Below are 26,260 nucleotides of genomic sequence, written 5' to 3'. Positions count from 1 at the left end.
AGGGGCCCAAGAGGACTTTAGCTTGTGCACACTCTTGAATTCTAGTTAAGCTGTGATGGTTAACTTCAGATGTCCTTTAAAAGTTGCAGTACCTTCATTTATTACCATGCGTTATTAAAGAATGCTTTGGCTGTCTTTTTAAACACAGGCTTTGTTTTTTTATGTTGCTCTTAAATTTATTATGATTTGCTGTGGAGATCCATTCCAGGACAGAAGGCTGAGCTATAAACGCTATTAATGTGTGTCAGATAGGAGTCTCACAGAGTGAAGTTTAACTGTAGCAAGAAGACTGCCTGAGCCCACCGCAAGTACAAGCAATTTAATGTTAGGACTCACAAAGGACAGCATTATGACTTAATGGGTTGCAATTACAATGTCTACAAATGTTAACCAAAAAAAATTCTCCCCATCACAATAGAAGACCATGATTAAACAAATCATTAATTAAAGACTCCGGGAAGCTTTTGTAAATACAGTAAATTTGAACACGTCAATTGCCAAGCAATAGAGCCATAGCCAGGCTGTGCTCTGACTAGGCCGGGGAAAGGTTAAAAATGTATGAATGGCTTTTGTTTCTATTGTCGAGAGTCTGAAACTCATTCTTGTTGAGTTCTGGAATCTGTTGTGGAAGTCAGCCCAGGATCAATCATGGTCTTTCTACTTCCCCAGGTGACCTTAAGCCAGCTGCCCCCTCCATTCTGTCTCTTTTGCCAGCAATGGCTAGCCACGCCCTCTTCTTCCTCCTCTAGTAGCCTCAGAGACAGCTGGATTTTTCCTAAAGTGACGTTGTCCTTAAGACACATCATGAGGCCCAAGATAATGCCACCCACAAAGAACCAGCTGAACTTCAGAGCCAGTGCGGTGTAGCGGTTAAGAGCGGTGGACTCTAACTTAGATAACCAGGTTGGATTTCCCACTCCTTCACATGAGACTCTAGTCTGAAGAACCAATTTCAATTCCCCACTCCTCCAGATGAAACCTGCTGGGTGACCTCTCTCAGAACTCTCTCAGCCCCACCTACTTCACAAGGAGTTTTTTGTGGGGATGGGAAGGGAAGACAGTGCTGGATTTAGATGAAGAGAGCTCCTAGGCTATTCCACATGTGAGACCCCTCTGAATCCCCTGCCCTCACAACTAGAGGAAGATGGGATTCACAAAATGGGCTCACAAAATAGGGCCCAGTTCAGCGAAGTCCTGGAAAGACAAAATCAATACAGAAATCTATGCTAGTGTGGAATTATGTGCTTTAAATAGTATTCCTGGTGTGTGGTGGCCAAACGGTACCTCATAACATAGTGAGCTAAGAGGTTGATTTTCAAGTCCCAGAATCAATAGCTTCCTGTATTTGGGGCCATCAAATGGTTCGTGAGTCCTCTAGAGTAATTTTTGCCACCTTTCAGAAGGATGTACTGCTATGTAGTAGTACTGCATGTGTAGTAAGCAAGAATGCTATGCCTTTTATGCTCACATGCTGAAAGGAACAGCAACATGGTCAGGCAAGATCACATAGGCCTCTTCCGCACATGCAGAATAATGGACTTTTGATCCACTTTCACCATAGTTTGCAAGTTGATTTTGCTGTTCAGCACAGCTGCAAAGTGCACTGAAAGTGGATTGAAAGTGCATTATTCTGCATGTGCAGAAGGGGCCGAAGAGATGAAGAGGATTTCTCCATGGTTCTGAACCTTACTTGGTTCAGGTTCCTCATTATAGTTCAGAGCCTGGCTCTAGGCTTCTATTTCCTTTCCTCCGCTTCCTTGATTTGCTGCCTAGAACCTTGGCCATGATGACACCTAAGAGGTCACAACTCTGCTGTCCTCTTCCTGTCACATGACTGATGTAATGCATTCGTGGCTTAATGAAACACAGGTCTGGAAAGGTTGAAGACCACTGCTCTATATAATGCAATATCTGACATTTGGGTGGACAAAGAAGAGAGTGCTAAACTACATGTGATGTTGGGGATCCATGCTTTGATCCCAAGATAAGTCAATTAGCACCCAAACATGTTGCAGGATCAGAGTATGGGTTGTGGCAGTGAAGCTGTGGAAGGGAGGTCATTCTTTGTCCTAACATGGCTACACTGATCAAAAGTTGAGAGCCTCTGGCTATTTTAAGTCCCAATACAGAAAAATACAGATTCCCCCATCCCATATGGGACCCCCAACACCGTGGCTAGTTTGCTCCAGAACAAGTAAAAAAAACAACACCCTGAGCTTTCCCCATAACTGAGACATTAAAGCAAACCCAGAGGCACCTGGGACTGGGCAGCACAATATTCAAGGCATCTCCTTCATGAAGGTTTAATCACAGGCACTCTTTGGGCAAATTCATCCTGACAGACCTATGATTCAGCCTGAGGCTCAAGAAGAGACAGAAACACGGTGGCATGAGGAGAACCGCAGTTCATTTCGACTGCACACACCTTTTGCAGGGATGATAATTCCATTTGACAATCTCATCACATCCCTGTCCATGTTGCTTATATGAGCGCGATGTCAGAGAGAATGTTTCCTCCTGTGATAGCCAGCTTGGGAACCCTTTTTAAGGTCCTTGCATTAGCTTTCCAACTGTTAAACCCTGGCTGCTTGGAGGCTTCCCACCTGTTTGTGCTTACTAGCCTTGTCTGTGTGTGGAGCCTGGCTATGATATATGTAGTAATGCACTGCCGACCCAGCAAGCAGCTTGGCGCTGGCCGTGGTACGAACGCGTTGGGGCCAATCCGAGACCAACCCTGACGTGGCCTTGCCGGTCGCACGCGCATCCCCCACTCCTCATCCCCCCCCATGAGTCCACGGGTCATGAACTGTCACAAAGGCTCACCATCACGAGCGCAGGGACAATGGTCTTTGCCCCAGGTGAGGATTAGGCTCATAGAGCTTACGGCTCCCTCTCCGCGACGTAGGCCAGATTTAGAGATCGTTAATGCATCACATGATGATCTCCCCGACCTCCAGCTCTCCCGGAACTCCCCCCGGTCCGTCCCTCCTACTGCGCCCGATAGAATAACAATAAAAGGTGCCAGGAACCGGCAGGTAGCGGGAGACTTCGGCTAGGAACACGGACCTCCGGTCTCCAGCTGCCTGGCGATCTCCACCAGATGTTATCTCCGTCGCAAATCCGTTCTTCACAGCTGACCGGCGTGGGTGCGACTACAAGCTGGTGCGAAACCCGGGAATCTCGAACCTCCACCCTGCTCACCGTCGCCTGGGAAAGGGGCGCGATACCGAAGTCCGCTGGATCGGCGCATCCAGGGACCACCGTTTCGGTATCGCCTGTCCTCTGGATCGGCGCATCCAGAACAGCGTCCTAGGACACTCTCTCGTCCGACGGAACACCGGTGAGTATGGGAGCTTGCAAAAGCAGAGCTTATGACAAGCACGTTGACGAACTGAAAGCGTTAGCGAAATGCGGCAGGGTCCCGTAAAGAGAAGGGAGCTGCGCAAATTGGTTGAGATTGAAGCTCAGTGTCCATGGTACCCAGAGGGGGGGACATTGAATCTTAAGGACTGGGAAAACATCGGGCGCACTCTTAGCACAGAGCCTCGCGCGCCGATGTGGCTGCTACTGACGTGGAGACAATGTTTTGTCGCCATCAGCCTGCAGACCTATGGCTCCCTTGCTGTAGGCCGCCCTCCTTTCGATCTTTCACCTTCAATTTCAACCCCGGAATTTTCTCTATCCACTAAATTGGACGCCTGTCCTCCTTCTGCCCCCCTTGCTCCTTCACCCATCTCAAACTCTCAGCGGCTCAGCCCTCCCCTGCTCCGCCTTCATTTTCGAAGCCACTGCACCTCCGTCAAAGCGCCAGCGTAATGGCGCGGGTTTCAAAACTCTCATAGAGCGTATTAGCCACGATCTGCAAAGGAAAGAAACCCTGAGGAAGGCGATGCCGATATTCTCGCGTATTGTGCCCCGTCCATTTCACAGATACCGAGGGGGAGGATGGCATTGTTCGGCGGGTTGTCGAGTACCGCCCCTTAAGCTATAACATCCTCACTGAGCTCCAAAGCGATGCGGGACGTAGGAGTCACCAGCCCCTATGTGAGAGGCATGCTAGAGGCGGTCGCGAGGAATCACTTAATGGTTCCGGACGACTGGAAGACCACCTTCCGCATGCTCCTGAGCCCTGCACAATTTGTGATCTGGGAGAGCGAGTTCCGCCAGCAATGCTTTAGCAGGGCAGCCGCCTCGGCGAAGCGCCTACACCGCCGCACAACTACGGCCGATGCCTTCAGTAACCCCAACAATCAGATTGTCCTGCCGGTGGTGGCCCACCCTTACGGTCGCCTCTGAATGCGCCTACAAGGCGTTTTGAAGAGATCCCAGTGCCGGACAGCCAACCCAAAGTTTTTTCTAGCACCCGGCAGAAGCCTCAAGAGCCCTATGCTGAGTTTGTGAACAGGCTCCAGGAGGCCCTCAAGAGGCAGGTTGACAACGAGGAGGCCCAGGGCGAACTCCTTAAGCGCCTTGCCAAGGAGAAGGCCTCCGCTGAGTGCCGCACAGCGATCACAGGCCTAGGAAGGAACCCCGAGCTGGCCGACATGCTCAAAGCTTGCCAGGATATCGGGTCTTTCACCCATCAAGCCAGCCTTCTAGCCGCCGCCCTCTCCGCTGCCATGAGACAGCCCGGAGACGAGTGTCTCAATTGCGGCAAGCCAGGACATTTCCGGAGGAATTGTAGGCTGCCCGGCGGGGGGGCCTACAACCCTGACGGAGGAGGGTCTCTCCCCAGAGGGCGAAGACCCCCCAGGAAAGTCTAAGACCGGGCGCTCCCAATGCCCGCTGGGAAGGCCCCGCGCCCCGGGCATCTCCCCAGCCCAGAACCGAGATCCGCACCTCAAACCCTTCCCCCGGAGCTCCCCCATGAGATCTTCGCTGCCCCAGCTCAGTATAGTGATCCCATCCCCACGGGAGACCATTGGGCTGGTCTTGCCAGCTTGCTCCCCCCCTACGTCTATACTTCCTGCTCTGATAACCCCTTCTACTTCCAAAGTCACCATGCCTCCGCCAGTGCCCCAGAATGGCACGCATTTCAAAATCTCTGCAGAGTCCACAGTCACTGAATTGCAGCAGAAAGGAATGCTGACGGAAGAGGACTGCCGTTTGAGCCCTCCTCAGAATGCCCCATAGCCAATCTACAGGACAATGAGGCATGGAAAGGGGAAGATGCTCGCACAATGGCCTTAAGCCAAAGTCCTTCGTGAAGAAGAAGCCCCCTTGGCCCTCTCCAGCTGTAAGGTTCAAACCAGATCTCATAGCCTCTGAGCCTGTGCAAAGCCCTAAGCTCAAAGCTCCCAGTGGCAGCAAAATCGTCAGCACCTCAGAGAGAGCAAAATCTCAAATCAGAGTTGCAATCCTCCTCGTTACTTTCTATGTGCTCTGTATGCCTATGTATGTTCTGTATGTCTTGCCCCCTTTCAAGAGACCCCTAAAGTTTTCCCCTCATGGGGGGGGATTTTTCCATTGCTTCTAAGCTATGCTCTTGTGCTTCAATTAAAGTTTTTCTCCTTCTGATTATGTGTGCCAATGCCTTGAAAGGCTTCGCCCATTACAGCATCCGCCTTAAACGGGACACAGCTCGTGCGTGCTCCCCAGGATGCCGATGGGACCCTGCTTCAAGCCGCCTCCATCTTAGTTTAAACCTTCAAAACTTTTCTTCAAACCTCTCCTTGAGAACCTTTTCCTTAGATCCATCTGAGCCTACACTGCCACATTGGCGTGGCGCAAGTTTACATATGAAGCCAAAATCATTTTCATGCTCCCACATTCTCTGCTGAGCGCTCCCTGGCTAGTCACAGTGCCAAGGGGTCTCTCAGCCACACCTATCTTACACAGCCTCCGCTGTGAAGGTAGGAAGCGAGCTCAAACCGGCCAAAGTCCCCTTACGGGAGGAAGGTAGAGCTGACTTCCAAACCCTTCCCCCTGCCTTCCTTTTTGCACACCCTCCCTCTTTCTAATGGGCTGACGCACCCCACCTCTAGATCTAGGATCTGATAAAGGGTTTTTTGCAAACCCCTCTCAATTTGCTCCTGTGATCAAACCTCCAAGCCCAGGAACTGTTTCTTTGCATCTTCTCTATATCTTTCCTATAGATGCTATATTACGATATGACTATAATTGTGAATTGTTCAAGTTGCTTTGCAAAAAACCCACACCTTAGACGGTGATTGGGATTGTTAACAAACATCCGACCTGGATATGACCTCTCCCTTCTCCTAAGCCTTCGGGCAATTCCCTGCCTTGTATCTCTTAACGCCTTGAATGTTGCAAGTGATGCGTTGTCGGAATGGGCCAACTTCTCGCCTAACGAAAGCTTGGCCAAAACAAACGAAAGAAAGGGGAGTAGTTCCCCTATTGACCCAATCAAGGTCTCATCCAGCAGACCATATCCAAAGTACTCTTCTCTATTCTCTATCAAAAAAATTGCCCGCCCCCCCACTCAGGGCTCGAGCTTTCCATTGTCATCTATAAGGACTAACTCAGCCAGCACGCAAAACCCCTAGGGGAAAAGTGTTGCTTGTCTTTTTTCTTCCATACAGGAGTCCAGCTCGCCATGCCAGACCAGCCCCATCCCGGGAGATGGAGCGGGGCCTCCCTGGAGGATCCGACCCCGCCCGCCCTGTCGAGAGGGTCCGATTGCCCCAGCCTGGGCGAGATGGGAGGGATCTCTGGAGCCAGCACACCCATTCTTCCACAAGGATCACAGCCCCCGCTGTCACCCCCCTAACGGCAGCCTGGGCACGCTGTGGCTAAGAGGTTGATGCAGCGTCTTGCTGCTCCTCATCTACAATCGCTATTCTCTCTCCCTCTCTGCCGCCCCCTGGCTGAAGCTTGGAGTTGCAGCCAGGGACATTCCTGATAGATTAACCCTTGGAACTCTCCGCTGTTCTCAGCCGCTTGAATATTGTTGGAACCGCCTTCTCTCACAACCTTGCTCGTGAGAATCACTGAACCTGCAATGCTAAAGACTATCAGTAGCTCTCCCTACGCTCTTGAGAAATCCATGGACTCTAACGCCATCGCTCTGTAGCTTTGGTAGTCAAACAGCAAGAGCCATGCATTGGACAATTATGCAACCGCGGGTTGCCTTCCTTCCGCACATCATCCAGCCTATGTATCGTTTAGCCATGTTTTATTGTTTAAATTTATTGCATGCCCTAGTTTTTGAAGTTATGTTATTTGTTATTGCTGCATTTCCGCCTGTCTGTCTGCCGGGACTCTCTGCTACCCCAGGCTCCACCCCAGGAGCCGGACGCCGCCGCCGCCGCTCCGCTCTGCCTTTACCGATCCCTCCTGTCGAAACGATGCAGTCGCCCTCTCCAAGGCGGAGCCTGTCTCCCTCGCCACTTCCCTTGTGGGAGCCCGGACTTGTTTCCTGTAACACCAAGACTATTGGCCGGCTGGCCTGTGCCCTTCGCTAAGCCCATCAATTCTACCTCCATTGCTCTGGGCGGCTCTGGCCTCCGAGCAGCAGGAACTTCGATCAAGCGACCCTAGACAATGCGTGCAGCTATTGATTACTTATTGTTATTACATCACCAAGGTTGTGAGAATGTACATAATATGTGTTGCTTTAATCTTTCTGATAATTCCCAATTGATTCATATGAAAATGCGTGAGCTGCAAGAAGTTGTATCTAATCTGAAGTATGATGTTTTGCCCCATTGGTGGTCAGCCCTCTGGAGCTGGCTGCCGGGAGGATGGTTGAGAGTGCTATTGTACAGCTCTGCATTGGTTTAATTGTGTGCGTCGTTATCGGATCTTGTTTCGTTCAATGCGTGTCTAATATTGCCTGTAACGTGTGTAAGAAGCCCCTCGAATTTCCCTTACCCCGCGACCAAGTTCTAATGTTACACAAGCAGCTCGGTCAGCTTGACCAAACGGCGGAGGAGACGAGCGTCCCTTTAAATCGCCCCTTAGCATTTCGGTCCCCCTTTTTCTAAAATGTAAAAAAGGAGGAGATGTAGTAATGCACTGCCGACCCAGCAGCGCCGTGGTAGAACGTTGGGACGCCAACGGACCTACGGCCTTGCCGGTCGCACCGCACCCTCACTCCTCATCCCCCCCATGAGTCACGGGTCATGAACTGTCTGGCTCAATCACGAGCGCAGGGACAATGGTCTTGCCCCCAGGTGAGGATTAGGCTCAGGCAGCTTCACGCTCCTCTCCGCCGCGTAGCCAGATGAGATCATGCATCACATGATGATCTCCCGACCTCCCGCTCTCCCGGAACTCCCCCCCGGTCCTCCCTCCTACACGCCCCCGATAGAATAACAATAAAAGGTGCCAGGAACCGGCAGACGGGAGACTCGCTAGGAACACGGACCTCCGGTCTCCCGCTGCTGGCGATCTCCACCAGATGTTATCTCCGCGTCTCGTCTCGTTCTTACGCTGACCGCGTGGGTCGACTACAGATATAATTCATTATTTATATTTTGTCTCAGAACCTGCAGTGCTGAAGAGGGAAAAAAATCAGTAACAAGCAGTGAGGCAAAAGCATTCTGCACATGCTCCCTGGTAGCCTCTTTCCCCCATATTCTAGGCAGAGCAAATGTGTTTGAAGAACCTGGTGAAAACTCCCTACGTCAATCCTATTTGCAGCTGACTACAGAAATGGAATGTCATGGAGTGGAAGCAGATTAATATGGAGGCCAGGTTGGACCATGCAAAGCATCCCCTGCATCCTAATTTTTTGCCATTATGCAGCATTCAACACCATGGGCATAATGCTCCATTAATCTGGCGGCTTTCTCCATGAAAGGCACATGCTCTGTCATTAAGCGACAGCCCTTCCCCTACACAGGTCAAGGAGGAATCTTACTAAGGGGGGTAGCAGGAGCAGGCTGGCTCCCCCCCCCTGGGAGGCCGGGGAGGGCAAGAGCTGACCTACTGTTGTGGCACCCGCCAGGGTCGCCCACCACTGAGCCTCACCCTCTGGCCTCCCTGCAGGCCGACTTCTGCAGTCCCCCGGGGCTTGGCAGCGGGCAGCCCAGGTGGGCGCCGCAGTGGCAGGCCAGCCCAGGGGTCCAGGAACCAGCCTGCCACCACTCCCAGCCCCAACCTGTGTATTGCATAATGTCTGACTATATCAGACATTCTTCACATCCAGTTTGCATTTGACAAAAAAAAAGCCTGAAGAGACTGAAAATAATCCCTACACTAGCCTTTATGACTTATTTTAAACCAATGTTCTTATATTGTATCGAAGTTTAACAATTTTGGCAGGGAAGAGTTCAGAGCAATTGTAGCTGAAGACACTGCATACCGCCACCATAAAGACATAGTCCATTCAAATATTTTCTTTGCAAACAAAATTAGGTTTCGACAGTTTAAACAAATTACAAGGTCAGGATATCCACTGGATTTTATGAGACCTATATCACTCAATGGGTCTTATCACTTGTTTCCTGCATAAACTTATTTAGATTACTTACCACTAAGCCCTGAATAAACCTACATAGCCTAAGCGTGTTCCTTTGTTTGAAAAGAAGTTTCATTTTATAAAGACCAGGTCAAATCTCCCTGAATCAAAATCACTGACACATTTAGAGGTGCACAGATGCAAAGGTTTAAAAACTTAGAATTATTCTTTGATTAGTTCCTGGACAACCAAAGGGTAAAATGAAACGAAGTGAGACGAAAAGGGAAGAGTTGATGCATCATGGTGTTGCCCACAATCAGTTGATGACTTTATTTTCATTTGTGATCTGACTTCCCAGAACTGGAGAGTGATGTAGCAACCCTCCTCAGGTTGAAGGTTAAAAAAATAGCACAATCTTGTCTATGGAGTTGGGACAAAGAATTATTTCAATCTGAACATTGTGGCATAATGTTAAAAGCAGATTGTACACATGATCGTTGATCCCGGGAATCTTTAATACATCATTATCATATTATATTTCTCATCTCTGAGGAAAAGAGAGAGAAAAATGTTGGCCGGCTTTCTGTGATGTCCAGGTTATTCTTACGAAGTAGCACTTCTCTTAATAATAGGTATGGTGTTCAGTCTCATTACTAATATGATGTTGGGTTTATTTTCATGACTTACATATGACATCGCTTATGAGTTTGTTGCCACTTGCCACTGTGTTTGTTCCTGTTATTGATACAAGACAATGGATGTGTGTGTACAGTTAATGTCACATACCTGTTTTATTAGTCACATTATTATTATCTTTTTTATATATTAAGCTGTAATACTAGGTAAAATTTTCTGTTCCTTATCCACAAGCTGCCATTTGCACGATAACTGTAATAGTAAAAGTTTAGCAAATCACTCAGCCTGTCACATTACGGATTCATGTTAGGGCATCCCACCTTTTCCTCCTTGTGGAGTTAATAGGTTCCCAGAAAGGCAATTTCTCTCTGATTGGGCACTCGAAGTGGCTTTTCACATTCTACTCCCCTTAATCCTCAAAGCAGCAGCCTTGTAAAAGTAGGTTAGACTGACTGATTGTGACAAACCCACAGTCGCCGAGCAGACTTCCAAGGCTGAGTGAGAGAACTGAACCCCGTTGTTCCGTGCCTTGTCCAACACCACCCCGCAGTTCAGTCACGGATTTGCATCTTGTTTCGTGAAAATCTCTGAGGCAAATGAAGGGCCTGTGGGGGTCTTTCCTATTGGAATTGCCTGACCTACAGATATTAATATGGATACAGGAGCACTAATATTGTTAGGATAATGATCTCTCTGGCAGAAGGCTGTAAATGACTAGAAACTGTTAACATGACACATTAAATGATTAAGAGTAAGCAATAGTCTCTTGCAGCTGGGTTACTTTAGTCTGGCTCCTGAAAAGACTTTGCATCTAAATGTCAGTTTCCCTGTTCAGACAATAACTGGCTTGATGGGTTCAAGGATTTTATTGAAGACATGAGAAAGACAGCAGACGACTGTTCTGGCGAATTGGCGCCAAACCAGTTGATAATATAATGTAGCAATCCCCATTCCCATACGTGGATCAGTAGAAACAGTCCGACATGGAGTCTCGTCCCAGCTCAAAACTCCAAGGTCAGAGAAACAGATAAGCAGCACTTGCAGACGCTAAAGCTCTCCCAGCTATTCTCCCCTCCCAGCAATGGCATCCTGGCACCAATTCAGCTCTCCCCAGAGCTGCTAACCTGCTGCTGAGTCTCCTTTGCTGTAAACTAGCACACAGTCTCTTCCTGCGTTGCTCTTGGGGCTCTGGAGACAGGATGGTCGTGGTGCTGGAGCTTAGCAGTGTCCCCTCTGGCTTAGTATCAAGAGGCTGAAGTGTCTCGGAGTTAGACCCCAGCTGGGGAATCTCAGGGCTTGGGCCTGGATGTGGATCCCAGCCTGAATGCTCTGCCTGAGCCTCTGGACCTGGTCCTGCAGGAACTACTGACTGCTCAGGCTCTGCATTTACAGGCACTGTCGGGGGATCTGGAACCAAAACTGTTCTCTATCTGAGTCTTCCTCCCATGGTCCCCAGCCAGATCAGGCTGAGCCATAACATCTACTCAGAAGTGCCCTATTATGTTCACTTGGGCTTAGTTGCAGGTAAAATGTGCACAAGATCACATTCTCAGCCTTAACTACTGAAATCAGTGTGACTAAAAACACAGATTGCACCTTCTGTCTTTCAGTGGTGTCGCACAACAATTTAATTACAAACACATAAAACTGTTCGGAAGTGCTAGTCATGCTGATAGGCAACAGGGAAGCTTACAGCATTCTACTCCAGATCAAACTCCACAGTTCTTTCAGTTGCTCTTTCCGCTTCTATAACAATCTTGAAACAACGGATAAAGCAAACTCTTATGCAAACCTGAAGAAACGACATCCCAAGTTTTATTGAAGCAGTTATGGGTCCTGAGTCTAGTACAATCACACAAATTTGAGTGCCCATCCAATTTAGTGACAGATTTGTTCTACCTCCAAACAGGTTTCCCAAAGTGTGTTTCCTGGTTTTGTTGCCCATCAAGGTGTTCTATTACAAAAATTCAAATCACTGGAGTTCTTTTTTGTACTTACCCGCCATCTGACTCACGGTCCTTGCTGGGCTTTCTTCTTGTACAAATAGCAAAGGTAGAGGTGGCTTGGAGAAAGTTTTGCTGAAGGAACCTGCCCCTTTTATCAGATTCTTGGAGGTGTCAGACTATATCATGCCAAAGGGGTGGGTGGTGTTTGGAAAGAGGGAGGTGGCTCATAGAAATGGCTTAAGTTTTACAATGGACATTAAAAAAACCCTAAGTAGCCGCAAGACATGAATCAAGTGCAGCTCTGACAGGCGACTTATCCCAAAAACCACTGAAAACCACAAATATTTGTTTTCACTTACAAACAAATAGATTACAAGCAAAGTGGAACACATACATTCTGAAGGGCTTTAATGATAGAAGTCACAGAATCTTAACACCCACGGCTCAAGGTACGCCATGAAACTTCAGAAAGAACTATCCTCTTCAGTGGCAATAGCTGCATCATTTTGCCAAACTGAGAAACACCCCTATCAGTTACATATCCACTGCCTCATTCTTTTCCTCTTTGATTTCTGTGAATTCTAAGCCAAACAGTCTAATGCTAAAATAATGACCGCACCTGAATTGACTGACTACTGTTAATTTTTCACTTTGGATTAGTTACAACAATCACATCAACAAAGACCGTTGTTTCTCTCCCTCTCCAGTTTGGTTTTTGACTAGTTAACGTTCAGATATACTATTCTCACTTGCATGCTCTTTTTCCCAGAGAGGCAAACAGCAGGCAGTTTAGATCAGGAATATGGTTTAGGGGGGAATGGTTAAACTGCACTGCCAATAGCGTTGCACCAATCCTGTCTACTCCTCTACTGTCAAAGTGCTTTCCTATGCAGTTATACCCTTCCAACAATCAATGTAATGAACTAACTCTGCTTGGGAAGGCCCTGCCAATCGCAGAGTCACTTCACACAGACACTTTAGCAGAACTAGGGCTCTGCCTTGAAGTTAGCACCAACAGCTTCACAAGAGGAAATGGTAGCAGGTGCTTCTTTTGTGGTTTTCTTTGGGTCACTGATTTTCCGATAGGTTTATTTATAGTTCTCTTTAGACCATCGATATTGCTGTGACAATATTCTTTAGAAACAGACAACTCCTAGTGCAAATAATAATATGCAAATAATAATATTGAAAAATGTTGATAACCATATAGCTAATGACTAGGGCAAATAGTGCTTGGGAACAAAGAGTTTATTGTAGAATTTGGCAGGGGAGCAAGGGCCGTTATTGATCAAATACCTCCACACCTTTGGCATATGATTACAGAAAATGCCTGTGGATTCTCAGGAATAGCATTTTGAGAGCCAGTGCTTCACAAGCAGAAAGGTGTTCACCGGTATACAGGCATGGGATGTAAACTATGTTTTGGTGTGCTACCGATCAGCACCAGTAGCTTCCTATGCCAGTTCACATACTTCAGATTAGTTTTTAAAGGGAGGGGGGCATCAGTGGCTGGCCTCCCCAAAAGCCCGGCGGAATAGCTCGGTCTTACAGGCCCTGCGGAACTCATTAAGGTCCCGCAGGGCCCGGACAGCTGGTGGAAGAGCATTCCACCAGGCAGGGGCCAGGGCCATAAAGGCCCTGGCCTGGGTGGAAGCCAGCCACATCATGGCGGGGCCAGGAACCACCAGTAAAGGACAGATGCCTGCAACTAAAAAAAAACCTCTCTATGAAAGCCAACCGGTGGAAGAAACATACTATTTTTTTGCAACTTTCAAACATCAGTGGTTTTATTGATTTATTTAAAGTATTTTTCTCCCACCTTATTTCCTTGAACTCCAGGCATCTAACAAAGCAAGATATTGCAAAAGTCTAAAAGCAATATTGCAGTAAATCAGGAAGATAAACACTAGTATACATAATGATAAAGTTAACGAGCGTCCAAACACTGGGCTTAGAAAACATTTCAAATATGTTGGTACAGAGCTGGTCCTACAAGCACTTGAACAGCTATGTGAAAAATTGTACCCTCTCTGCTACAGCTGAGAATCCCTCCTAGCATTGATGGAGATGGATCCAGGGAACAGATCCCACAATTGTTACATGGGGATAACAAGAGAATCTTCTTGTGCCTTGGGTGGGACAAATCAGAGGCGTAGCAAGGGGGGAAAGCGTCCAGTGCATTGGTGCATCCTTCCACCCCTGCCCCACCCCGAAACACCCCTGCCATAGCCACACAGGTGCGTTGCGCACCCCCCTGTCCCCTTGGAGCTACGCCTCTGGAACAAATCCATCTGACTGACCTATTTCTGCACTGACTGTGGTATTTAAACTCTTGACATTGTAATATTGTCTTTGAAAGGGGACATCCCTTTCATATTTACTTATACATATTTACTTACTTATTTCCAGGTATGCAGGCATAAACCTTGGTATGTCCTAAAAGAAGTTCTAAAGAAGCAGCCTGAATTATTGCCAGCTTCGATCTGCTGCTCCCTGGCTCATCATCATCAACTCAACCTAGAAATTTCCAAGTTCTCATTTCCATGTACAGATGTAATTAAAGCCCATTAATAATCAGTGCAGGCATAGATGCAGCAAGGTTGCGTTTACTTTTGCTGTGATTCTCCACTGATTCTATCTTCATGAGACTTCCCATCAAGCATAAAATCCTTCTTTTTCTACTATTTACATTGCATGACAGATTTTTTGTGTGAACTGTGGGACACCTTCAGTGTGACCAAGACACTCACCTTTCTGTGAAGAAACTGAGCTGGGACTCTGAGCCCTATCTCCCAAGCAGTAATTTGTTCTTTTAAAAGTGTTTCTAGTTCTCTCAGTTAATACCTTGAAAAAGGTATTGACTGCACTTGTTGAAGATTTTGAAATCCTAGGAGACCTTGAAGAGTCCCCAGAGATCAGGAGATACAGCAAAAATTCAGACTTCTGTTCCTTGACTGAGATCTTCCAAATGTCCTTTAGGAATTTACAAAAAGATTAAATAGTTAACCTTTCCCCCAAGAAACGAACAATGGAAACTTCATAGTTGCACTTCTGCAGGCTGTGATGTCACTTGGAACGCATCCACAAACTGAGTTCCTTGAGAGGCATCTTGGAATGTTTAATTTGTCTTTCACTACCACTTTGTCTAGAAGGATGCAGCACATACTGGACTTTCTGGTTTATGTTTCATGCTCCATTGCATGGCCACAAAAGAAAAGGAGAGAGGGAATTTGGGTTATTATCACTGGAGAAAAAAGATGGCTCCCGTTTTGCCAGCTCCTTGAGTAGAAGACAAAAGATGGTGCAGGTGCCTGTGGTAGCCTCGGGATTAAAGTGCTGTCAACACAAATGCCCTTGTCATTTTTAACACCTTGATCACAATACCATACCAGGCTGCCAGCAGAGGTCAACTGTCAAGAGAGGTGTTGGCATCTTACAAGAGTTTGCAAGTTAAAAGTACAACCAGAGCTGCTGCCTTTTTTGCACAATATGTTAGTGCTATTGATGTGACCATCCTACCACCAGCAGCATAGACTGTGACTTGACAGCGTCTTTGTTCTCTTTCTGGAATGGAGGAAGATGGATAAAATATAATGCCTTAAAATGTTATATCCACGTATCCTTTTACTTAATATTGCACTTATTCACTGAAGAACACTTTTTGTTTGGTCTATTAATCTAAACCACAGTCTTATCACCATAATACTTTATGAGCCACTTTCAAAGTTCTACTTCATTTTTCTGCCAGAAAAATTGTATCAGATTTATTGGGCCATCAGAAGAGTGCATAGGTTTAGATTAAAGGTCAGTAGGATCTAAAGACCAACAAGATTACCAGGGTATCTTGTTGCCCAACTCAAATGTAACTCTTCTACGACAGATCAAACCAGCTACCCCACCTAAATCAATGCAAACATTTAGTATTTATTAAGAAAGGATAGACGGATGTGGAATGGTATAGTATAGCCCAATCTTGTCAAATATCGGAAGCAAAGCTGGACCAGTACTTGGAAGGAAGATCTCCAAGGAACATAAGAACATAAGAACTAGCCTGCTGGATCAGACCAGAGTCCATCTAGTCCAGCATTCTGCTACTCGCAGTGGCCCACCAGGTGCCTTTGGGAGCTCACATTCAGGATGTGAAAGCAATGGCCTTCTGCTGCTGCTGCTGCTGCTGCTCCTGAGCACCTGGTCTGCTAAGGCATTTGCAATCTGAGATCAAGGGGGATCAAGATTGGTAGCCATAGATTGACTTCTCCTCCATAAATCTGTCCAAGCCCTTTTTAAAGCTATCCAGGTTAGTGGCCATCACCACCTTCTGTGGCAGCATATTCCAAACACCAATCACACGTTGCGTGAAGAAGTGTTTCCTTTTATTAGTCCTAATTCTTCCCCCCAGCATTTTCAATGAATGCCCCCTGGTTCTAGTATTGTGAAAGAGAAAAATTTCTCTCTGTCAACATTTTCTACCCCATGCATAATTTTATAGACTTCAATCATATCCCCCCCCCTCAGACGTCTCCTCTCCAAACTAAAGAGTCCCAAACGCTGCAGCCTCTCCTCATAAGGAAGGGGCTCCAATCCTTCAATCATCCTCGTTGCCCTTCTCTGCACTTTTTCTATCTCTTCGATATCCTTTTTGAGATGTGGCGACCAGAACTGAACACAGTACTCCAAGTGCGGTCGCACCACTGCTTTATATAAGGGCATGACAATCCTTGCAGTTTTATTATCAACTCCTTTCCTAATTATCCCCAGCATAGAGTTTGCCTTTTTCACAGCTGCCATGCATTGAGTTGACATTCCCATGGAACTATCAACTAAGACGCCCAAATCCCTTTCCTGGTCTGTGACTGATAGCACTGACTCCTGTAGAGTGTATGTGAAGTTTGGATTTTTTGCCCCTATGTGCATCACTTTACATTTTGCTACATTGAACTGCATTTGCCATTTCTTAGCCCACTCACCTAATTTATCAAGGTCCGCTTGGAGCTCTTCGCAATCCTTTGTGGTTCTTACCACCCTACATAATTTGGTATCATCTGCAAACTTGGCCACCACACTACCCACCTTTACTTCCAGATCATTTATGAATAAGTTAAAGAGCATTGGTCCCAAAACGGATCCTTGGGGGACACCACTCCCTACATCTCTCCATTGTGAGAACTTCCCATTTATACCCACCCTTTGTTTCCTGTTCCTCAACCAGTTTTTATCCATAGGAGGACTTCCCCTCTTATTCCTTCATTGCTGAGTTTTCTCAACAGTCTCTGGTGAGGAACTTTGTCAAAAGACTGTGAAGAGGAAGCTAGTGGCAAACCACCTCTGCTTAATCACTTGCCTTGAAAACCTCACCAGGTGTTGCTATAAGTGGGATGCCGCCTGAAGGCACTTAATGCACATACACACAAGTAAAGGGAGAATCAAAATATTAAAGCCCCATTCATAGAGCCCCTGTAATCCATTTGAGCAGCTGGTTGCTAATGGAGTTTTGTGTGTGTCAATTCAGACACAGTCATTTTGACTCCTGGCTGCTAATGGATCTTTTTACCTTTTCAGACAAAGCTGCTAACATTCCGTTGACATCCTGGGGCTCAGCCATTTTTTATGAAAATGACTTTCTCCCATTTTCAATTCCTCCTTGCATTTTTTAATAACTGCAGAGTGATGTTTGAACTGCCTGGAGGGCATCTGAAAGGACCAATACTAAAAAGACAATCAAATATTTGGGAATAAGTATAATGAGACTTTATAAGGAGAATTACCCAAAAGGTCTGGACGAGTATAAATGAAGACATGCAGAGATGGGAGAAGTTGAACATGTCACTGAGTTTTGAGAAGAAGGCTTTTCTGTTTTTATTTTAGTTGGCAAACCAACAGCCCCATTTGGGAGTGGGGGTGAATTCCCTTCTGGAGGTGACATGCCCCTGCACCAGCAGAAATGCCCATTCCATTGGTGCAAGGGGCAAATGTGTGGGCGGAGGGGGTGAGGTGAGGATTTTTTTTCGGGAGGGGGGGTTACTGCTCAAACTTCCTGCATCACAGGAAAGCCCATTGAAGCAGGTGAGTGGCATAAAAGCTGCATAGACCCCAACCACCCTACAGCTCTTGATGGGGCTGTAAGCCTAACAAAAAATGACTCTACAGTTATGGGGGTTTGAACCCAGGCTTAACAGTGACTGAGTCAAACACTTTACTCGGACAGACCACAAGGCCTTAGTACTCAGATCACACGAGGTCAGGAACTCAGTTGGATACAAAGGTTAGCACATGACTACACCAAGCAATGTTTCCAGAACTGTCAGTCCATATTGCATCAGGTAGGGCTCCTTTCTTTTAATCTTTAATGCAGTACACTGGAACAGAAGAAGCAATACCAGGTCATGCACGAAGCAAACATATCTGAATACAAAATACACGCAGGTCCTGTCAATCATGAAGAACACATTAGTGTAGAATTAGTTGTTAAAAATTTGAAATCAGAAGCCCAGCTGAAAGATTCTGAAGGATATAGTAGTGTATTAAACTGAGAAAGAACATTTGGTCCAGCGAGTCTTGCAAAGCTCCACCCTTCAGTTCTGTATTAAATCCTATTATTTACTAAAACCTCTGCAGCATTCCTTAGAGACCATAGAGCTGACAACAACCCGTCTCAACGGCCCTCTTCCTTCATGGTTCGATGCACTGGAGTTTGCCACAACCATGACTATAATCACAGTCTTTGCAGAACTCCATTACATAGTATCAGTAGTAAATCCATCTATATGCAAACAAAACCAGAGAAACCATTGCTAGAGAAAACCAAAAGTCTTTGTTCTGGTGTAATTTCCTGTTCATGACATGAACAGAAAGTCCTTTGAGGCTTTTCCTTTGAGGAAGAGCTTCTTTACTCAACAAGTAAGAAAAGTGGAATTCCTTGCCAGTACATGTAGTGATGGTTGTTACCGTAGCACAGATGGATTTGAAAGGGAATTAGCCAGATTTCCATCAATGGCTACAAGCCAAGAAGGTCACAGAGAGCATATGCATTCAGAGACAGTAAACCTCCTTAGGAGGAAGCATCAGAGGAAGGTCTTGCTTCTACAGTCTGCTCATTCACCCTCCAGGGCAACTAGTTGGGTCTTCTGTGCTGGATAAGATGGACCACTGCTCTGGTACAGGGGACATCGTAACCGGTTCTATGTTTTCTTTTCCTTCGGGTGTTTCTGTTCTTCTGGTGGAGGTGGGGCAGTGTGGAGCAGCAGAAGTCCGAAGAGTGTAATGGATATCCCTATCCACCATAATAGGGCATGGGTCTCTCCAAACAGCAAATTGCCAAGAACGGCCTGAAAACAAAAGAAAAACTGGTCGTGGCTCTGGACTCTTATTTCCAGCATGAATTAACTGAGCTAATAAATTCTGATTAGCACTAGGCTCACTTAAACTCCATTAATCTGGAATTTCCAACCATACATGACATTTGTTGTAAACCAAAACAAATGAAGTAATCCCCTTCAGGCCCAGATGGCATATTTTTCTCATACCTGGATGCTTTCTGACAGCTAAAAGATTGGCTTATTATGAAGGAAATAAAGCTGGGGAAAGGTCTCTGGATTCTGGAACTCTGAGATTTTCACATCCCTTGCAAGTTGGCGTTAAACATTTAATGCTTCTATCTAACAATTTGAATCTAGAAATCTGAAATACTTCTTACGCCCTTGAAGTACAAGCAAATTATTTAAAATAGTACAGTACTATACAACTATGGAAACCAACAAATCATGTTCACACTAGCAGTTATTTCCTTCTAAATCACCAAGTATTAAACTAGTAGTACTATTAAGTAAACTTTTTTAAAAGATGGATTTTAAAATTTGGGGATTTTTAAAAGGGAAGCTTTATGTTGGATCCTGACTAATACTAGTCCTCCTTTACCACTGTAGATCCCCCTCCCCTTGTGTCCTTAGGGTTCCCTGTTCCGCAGTAACAGTATTTTGTGGAGATCAGTGGGCTTAACTGGGGTGGGGAAGGAAAGTTCCATTCTGCCACTGGGAAATGTAGCCTGGATCCACATGCTTGTGGCTGATGCATGCTCTGGCTGATCTTGTGGGCAGGCCCTATGACAGTGGTGGCGAACCTATGGAACGGGTGCCAGAGGTGGCACTCAGAGCCCTTTCTGTGGGACCCGCAAACAGAGTCCCCCCCACCACCACATCTAGGCTGGCCTGGGTTGCTGGGCTCGATTATTAGCATTAAACCTAAGACCTAGTTTTGGGGAAGCAGTGTAGGTAACCCTGTTAAGCGCTGTTAAACTCCACTGATTTTCATGTGAAGAACTAAAGCATGATCCTTTACCTGGGAGTAAGCTCGGTTGCTGGCAATGGGGCTTGCTTCTGAGTAAACCCTCCTAGGGTCGTAATTCACCTATTGGAAGAGTTGCACAGTTGCTTCAAAGCAAAGCCACCGACTACCACCAAGCTTACTCCCAAGTAACGCATGCCTGGGAGCCAACTGATTTTTCTAAACTAAAACCTCAGTATTCAGGTTAAGTTGCCTTGTTGGCACTTTGCGATAAATAAGTGGGTTTTGGGTTGCAGTTTGGGCACTCGATCTCAAAAAGGTTCACCATCACTGCCCTATGATGTCAGTTTAACTTACAGAAGAGATGAAATTGGAAGCGGTTGACGTCACAGTTGCTGTCGCTGAAGAGGAGGAGGATTTTAAGGCTTTGGCAAAGAAAGTCCACATTATGGCATTGCAGGCAAGCACCAGACCACCACATCCTGCTCGAAGCATGACGGATAACTGAAGAACAAGAAAGAAAAGTAGCATTTTGATTGCATTGATGTTTGCTCTCCATTCTTATTGTCAATGTGAAATGGTGGAATGGAGATTGCTGTGGTCTGCTATTAACTCTCTGGAGAAAGGGCAGGTTACAACTGTGCTTAAAATACATTTGAGAGAAAGGCACTGTGACAATGCAGAGTCTTGTGAAAAGGACAGATTGGGTCTGGATCTGCATAGCCAATTCAGCCACAGCAAAGTTATTCTCCATTTATGTATTTCATTCTGAAAGGATCAAAAAGAAAGCTAAAACCTTACAAGAGAGTTACTCCTCTTACTTCTCCCTCAGTGCCATTACAGTCAGAGCACTTACAGTTGGGCCTGTTGAAAAAGAGGGTACACTTGTATGTCCTGAAGGCTAGGCTTTCTCAGTCAGAACCAGTCAGGTTCCCTTTTTATGAAATGTCAAATTCTCATTAAGCAGGCAAGCCACAACAAAATTCTGCCTGGATTATTCCTAACAGCCCATTTCCAGATAGGTTATTTTTCCTGGGTTTGATGCTGTTTCCTGGGTTTGATGTAAGCTCTTAATAGATATAACAGCTACTGCTTGATAGGGGAGCAACCTTCTTTCCACTCACTGGTGAAACAGCAACTTCGGGAGGACAATTTTAACCAGAAAACTGTTCTATGCAAAAGGATGAAGCATCCTGTCTCTCTGCAACACACACCCCTCAGCTCCTTTCAGGCATTTGCTACCTCCCACAATCAGTTTTCTTTAAAAGAACAAGAAATTTTGGAGTGATTCTCACACGTATCTACTGCATAAGATTTAACTTGGCCCTCAGGTAAAGTCTTGGCAAAGTGTTAGAATTCACAGCTATTGCCACTCCTTTCAACAGAAAAGATACTAGCCGAATAGTGAAATGGGGCTGCCCACAGGGTTTTTTGCATATTCAGGCATGCAGTCCTGCAATCCTTATGGGGCTGAGCATGCTTTAGGAAAAACAAAATACTGAGAGCAGTTGAGAATCAGTTTCAGGGGACACAAAAATGAAAAAGGGTAAGAAAACTGGTGAGCTCAAGTCTCTAGGGCCGTGGTGGCGAACCTTTGGCACTCCAGATGTTATGGACTACAATTCCCATCAGCCCCTACTGTATTTAGTGGCCAATGCTGGCAGGGCTAATGAAGAGTATGAATCCATAGCATGGAAGTTCTCCTACTGCTCTAGGCAAGTGAAATTTGATTTGGGGAGAACTGTTCCAATTATTAACTCCCCTCTATAATTATCTCCCCTAAAGCCACCCTGTTCCCAGAGTATTATAAGAAATGAAACTGCACACACCAATGACCTTGAAAATTCCTGTGAATCTTTAGGTCCTATTTCTTTTAATGTAAATGTGACATTCACAGGTATGTCTAAATTGAAAGCTTACATAAGGTGGAAAGTACCAGAAGAGAAAGAAAGGGAGTGGAAGAATCAATCATGAAAAGGCCACAAATAAAAGGCCCTTTAAATAAATATAATAGAAAGGTGTTGCTTCTCTACAGGGATTAAACTGCCTCGGACACACCTTCAGATGCCTTTAGTTCGAAGGGAGCCAGCCATTACACTTTTGTGCCTGAAGTTCAGATCAATTCCAAATCAAGGAAGGGAGGAGAGAGGTTGTGTATACATCTTGCAAAAGACTGGCTACTGAGAGGTTTATTTTTTTTAAAATGGCATTTAGCATGTATAGGGGGAAGCTATCTCTCTGACGAGAGAAGCAGTTCTGAATGTTCCTGCAACGCTGATGGACTAGAACTGGTGAGAATCCTCGCTTACCATGAAATATACTCAGTGACCATGGGCCTGTCATTCTCTCTCAGCTTAATCTACCTCACAGGAGGATGATAAAATGGAGAACCATAAACACTGCTCTGAGTTCCTTGGGGCAAGACTGGAATAAAAAGGCATTAAGTAAATGTATTTTGATCAAAATTTCCCCTCCCCCTATCTCCCCAGGTTCGATGGGCCACGACCAGAGGTGGGATCCAACCAGTTCTCACCAATTCTCTAGAAGTGGTTACTAATTATTCCTGAGTGCTGAGAAGGGGTTACTAAAGCAACCTCCCTGCCCAATAGGGACTGGAGGTGCGTGTGTGCGGCGGCCCCACTGTTTGAATCCCACCACCATCGGAACCTGTTATTAAAATTTTTGGATCCCACCACTGGCCACGACCACATGACGTGTCCCCTGCCCTCCTCCCCAGGGTAGGTGGGCCACGACTGGATAACTGACTCCTCCCTCCCTCTCCCTTCGCTCCAGGGTAGGTGGGCCTTGGCCAGATGATGGCCCCCTTCCCCTTGCCCAGCTGGTATTTGCCATGTGGAGGGGGGAGAGAAACCAAGGCAAACAACAGCCTGAGGGGGCATTTTGACTGGGGAAAAAATCATAGGGATAGAGCCCAGTGCTGCCCTTTGGAATGAACTGGAATCCCCATTTTTATGGAAGACTGAAGTGCAGGGTGAGTTACTCACTAATCTTCCATCGAACCTGCTAAGTAGCCCTTTGACTGAGTTCCTGAGTTGCCTCAGCAGCATAAGCAATGCAACAGCACAACTACTTTCTCCATTCCTGGGTTTACAAGAGACACTCCCAGCTCTCTGCTGCAGCTTCCTCCTTCAGGAAAATGGGAAACTACAGAAGTGTGTGACCAGAAACTGCAGCATGGCGTTCCTCCTGCGTGGTTTGGGGTTCCTCACATTCCTGGGTGGTAGATGGGAATCAGAAGTGTTCACTGAAGGACTTGGGAAATCCCCCCTTTGCGTCAAACTTAAGTAGCTGCATGAATGGAGTTCCTGCTACTTCCCAGTCTTACAAGTAGCAGGCACTTGGGCCCCATTCACGATGAGACCACTGAACCATTTTCTCAAACTGAAATGCCTTCACAGAGCCACTATTTACCCAGCTGGGAAAACAGATTGATACTGATGCAGCTATCCAGAGTACTCATTTAGTTCAAAACTATTTGCCTTGCATTAAAAGACAGAGGCAGATTCTGCATGAGCCAAAAACAGCAGTGAGAAAACAGTGTGAAAATGGTGTAAACCCTTTTATACCATTTTAAACCATTTTACACCGTTTTCACACTGCTCATGCGGAATCTGCCAGACAGACAGACTCTGGGAGAATCTATACCAAGTTTTCATTGTGACATTTGGCTAAACGGCTTATTCTCAAACCAGTATATTTTTGTCCCAACTGGTTTTCTGTCTCCGCTGTCCTTATTCTGTTTCTCTGAAGAGTTTGTTTCTGACTATTTATTTGCTATCAGACAAAATCACCACACTAGCACAATCACTGGGGGTCAATGTGGTGCTTATTTTATCCTCTAGTCAGAAGGAGGGTTTTTTTAAGGCACAAAGTGACCTTGAAAAATTGCTTCCCTCCATGCATTACCTGCACACCTTTTAAAAAGAAATATTTTAAAATTTAAATGTATTTATTTACAGAGGCTAGTATCAAGAAAACAGTAGCAACATAATCAAAACATTAAAAAAATTCAAACCTTACGAAATATACTGAAAAAGCTTCTGTAACACGGGTTTCTAAATCAACTCAGTCTGCTTAGCATCTTTACCTCTCTTCCAATCAGTTAATTTTTATCAACTGATAGGTCTCTAAACATTTTTGTGCCCATTCCTGGTCATGCCACTCCCCAATTTTCTGTCCAATGTCTGACAAACCCAACTAGGCTATATTTATTCATTTACAGCCCAATTTTTTTTTGCAGAGACTCAAGGCAGATTGCGAAACATAAAAAACAGAATCACACACCCAATAAACAGAATCACACATCCAATAAACAATACAGTAGGCCTAGGATAACAGACCCAGCAAACAATGCAAGCAAACAAACATGATGAGAGTTTTCTGGAATGCAGGATCACCTGAATGCAGCGGACGTCTTGCAAGTCTCTGACCTAGCTTCTCTCAATTTCCACCATTCTCGTTGGAGGGAAAATAAATGCGATCCTGATATTTTTCCAACTACTTTTTTTTTAAAGTCATGCTCTTGGTATAAGGACCAATCAAAATGTTGCAAAACTGTGCCACAGTTCTCAAGTTCCTCCAGAACATTTTACCATACAGGATGTTCAGATAAAAACAGGGAGGGTGGGAGATGTTGCAGAGCATGATGGAGACCAAATTCTAACCTGTGCTTGTAATCTTAAAATAGAACACAGCATGCAATTGGATTAAGTGGTGTGTGAAATGGGTTTCATGACTGAGATCCAATCCAATGTAGCCCACCAGTGTTAAGAGAGGAGACCCAGGTCTGCCATCAAGTTTGCTGGGTGACCTACAGCCAGTTTCTCTCAGCATCTTTCACCTCGCAGGGGTGTTGTGAAGACAAAATGGATGCTCTGAGCTCCTTGCACCAAAGTCTACTGGAACAAGAGGTGTGCATGCCGTGGTGGCGGGGGCTTCATTCTTGCCTTTTCATCATATACAAACTAGCAGTTATACATAAAAACGGCTTACTGCCGTTTTCTCTGCCCCCTTTTGTTCTATTTGTCCAGCTTGATAAAGAATTCTGAGTAACTCAAAAGAATGAACTGATCCTGTGATATTTGGATTGATCTTAATACACCGAAATAACAGTACTGTTATGCCTCAACACGGACTGCCTACAATCTGTTATTACCACTACTGACCATCTTTAAGCGTAGGCAGCTATAATGTAACATTCCAATCGCTAATATTCGCGGTATGCCAGATAGTTTCCTAGGAAGTCTTTTTCAAAAAGAGCAAGGGGAAAACTGGATCTAACCCACAAGTTACATACTATCCATCCGACTTCCTTTGCCTTCTCTAATTCGGTGTGCATAGGAAAGGTGAGATGTCAAGAGGACGATAGGATGCAATACTGCCTGTGGTGGAAGTTCACTGCACGTAACTTGGTCCAGAAAATGAAGGAGAAATCAAGAATAAGGAGGAATCCCTCGATACGTTTCTAAAAACGAACCTCCCAAGCAGCAGCTGTGCCGGGCGAGCATGCCTGCTCACAAGCCCCTTCCCCGGTGCACGAACCCTCTCCGTCCCACCTTCACGAAAGCACGCAGGACCCGCCTCTTACCCAGTCGCAATGACCGGCTGAGGACCCGGCGGCAGCCACGCAGATTCCCTGCAGGTAATCGGCGCCCAGGGCGAGCTTGGCTGAACAGGCCGCCAGCGCCCCCAACAGGCCGGCTATTGCAGCATACGCCGACCCCCACCCGCCCGCCATCGCCTCTGGGGTGGGTGAGTGGGGAAGCACCACGTGGTTGCAAGAGAACGTTCTTCCGGGTATGGCCAGATCATGTGACCGGTTTCTGAGGGCTTGCCTATTGGCAGGAGCGGTGAAGAAAAGGCTGGACTGTTTCCCCTTGCTCCGTTTTATAGGTAGTAGCAAAAGTAATAGTGTAATATTAGTATAACAGTTTATATAGTATAGTATAATAATATAATATATATAATAACTGTAGATCATGTCTTCAGCTGCTGCGAGAAAGATCTACCCTGA

General features: G+C 46.0%; 2 protein-coding genes across 2 annotated transcripts in view; both read right to left on the bottom strand.

Moving 5' to 3' along the window:
* TGM4 (transglutaminase 4) overlaps window positions 1-12,114 on the bottom strand; it is a 38,536-nt gene extending 26,422 nt beyond the window's left edge. The window contains exon 1 of the mRNA XM_048511808.1: window positions 11,999-12,114. Coding sequence (XP_048367765.1) covers window positions 11,999-12,005 — 7 coding nt within the window. The 5' untranslated portion in view covers window positions 12,006-12,114. The remainder of the gene's footprint in view (window positions 1-11,998) is intronic.
* Window positions 12,115-17,679: 5,565 nt separating this feature from the next.
* Window positions 17,680-25,995, bottom strand: TMEM42 (transmembrane protein 42). Its single transcript, XM_048511241.1, has 3 exons — window positions 25,835-25,995; window positions 20,584-20,730; window positions 17,680-19,271 (listed from the first exon to the last, which is right to left on the bottom strand). The coding sequence occupies exons 1-3, from the start codon at window positions 25,982-25,984 to the stop codon at window positions 19,125-19,127; spliced, it is 444 nt and encodes a 147-aa protein (XP_048367198.1). The 5' UTR covers window positions 25,985-25,995; the 3' UTR covers window positions 17,680-19,124.
* Between the last annotated feature and the right edge of the window lie 265 nt (window positions 25,996-26,260).

This window comes from Sphaerodactylus townsendi, linkage group LG11, assembly GCF_021028975.2.
Source record: "Sphaerodactylus townsendi isolate TG3544 linkage group LG11, MPM_Stown_v2.3, whole genome shotgun sequence".
Classification (NCBI taxonomy): domain Eukaryota; kingdom Metazoa; phylum Chordata; class Lepidosauria; order Squamata; family Sphaerodactylidae; genus Sphaerodactylus; species Sphaerodactylus townsendi.
Note: the sequence above shows the minus strand (reverse complement) of the source record. Positions and strands in the feature narration are given on the sequence as shown.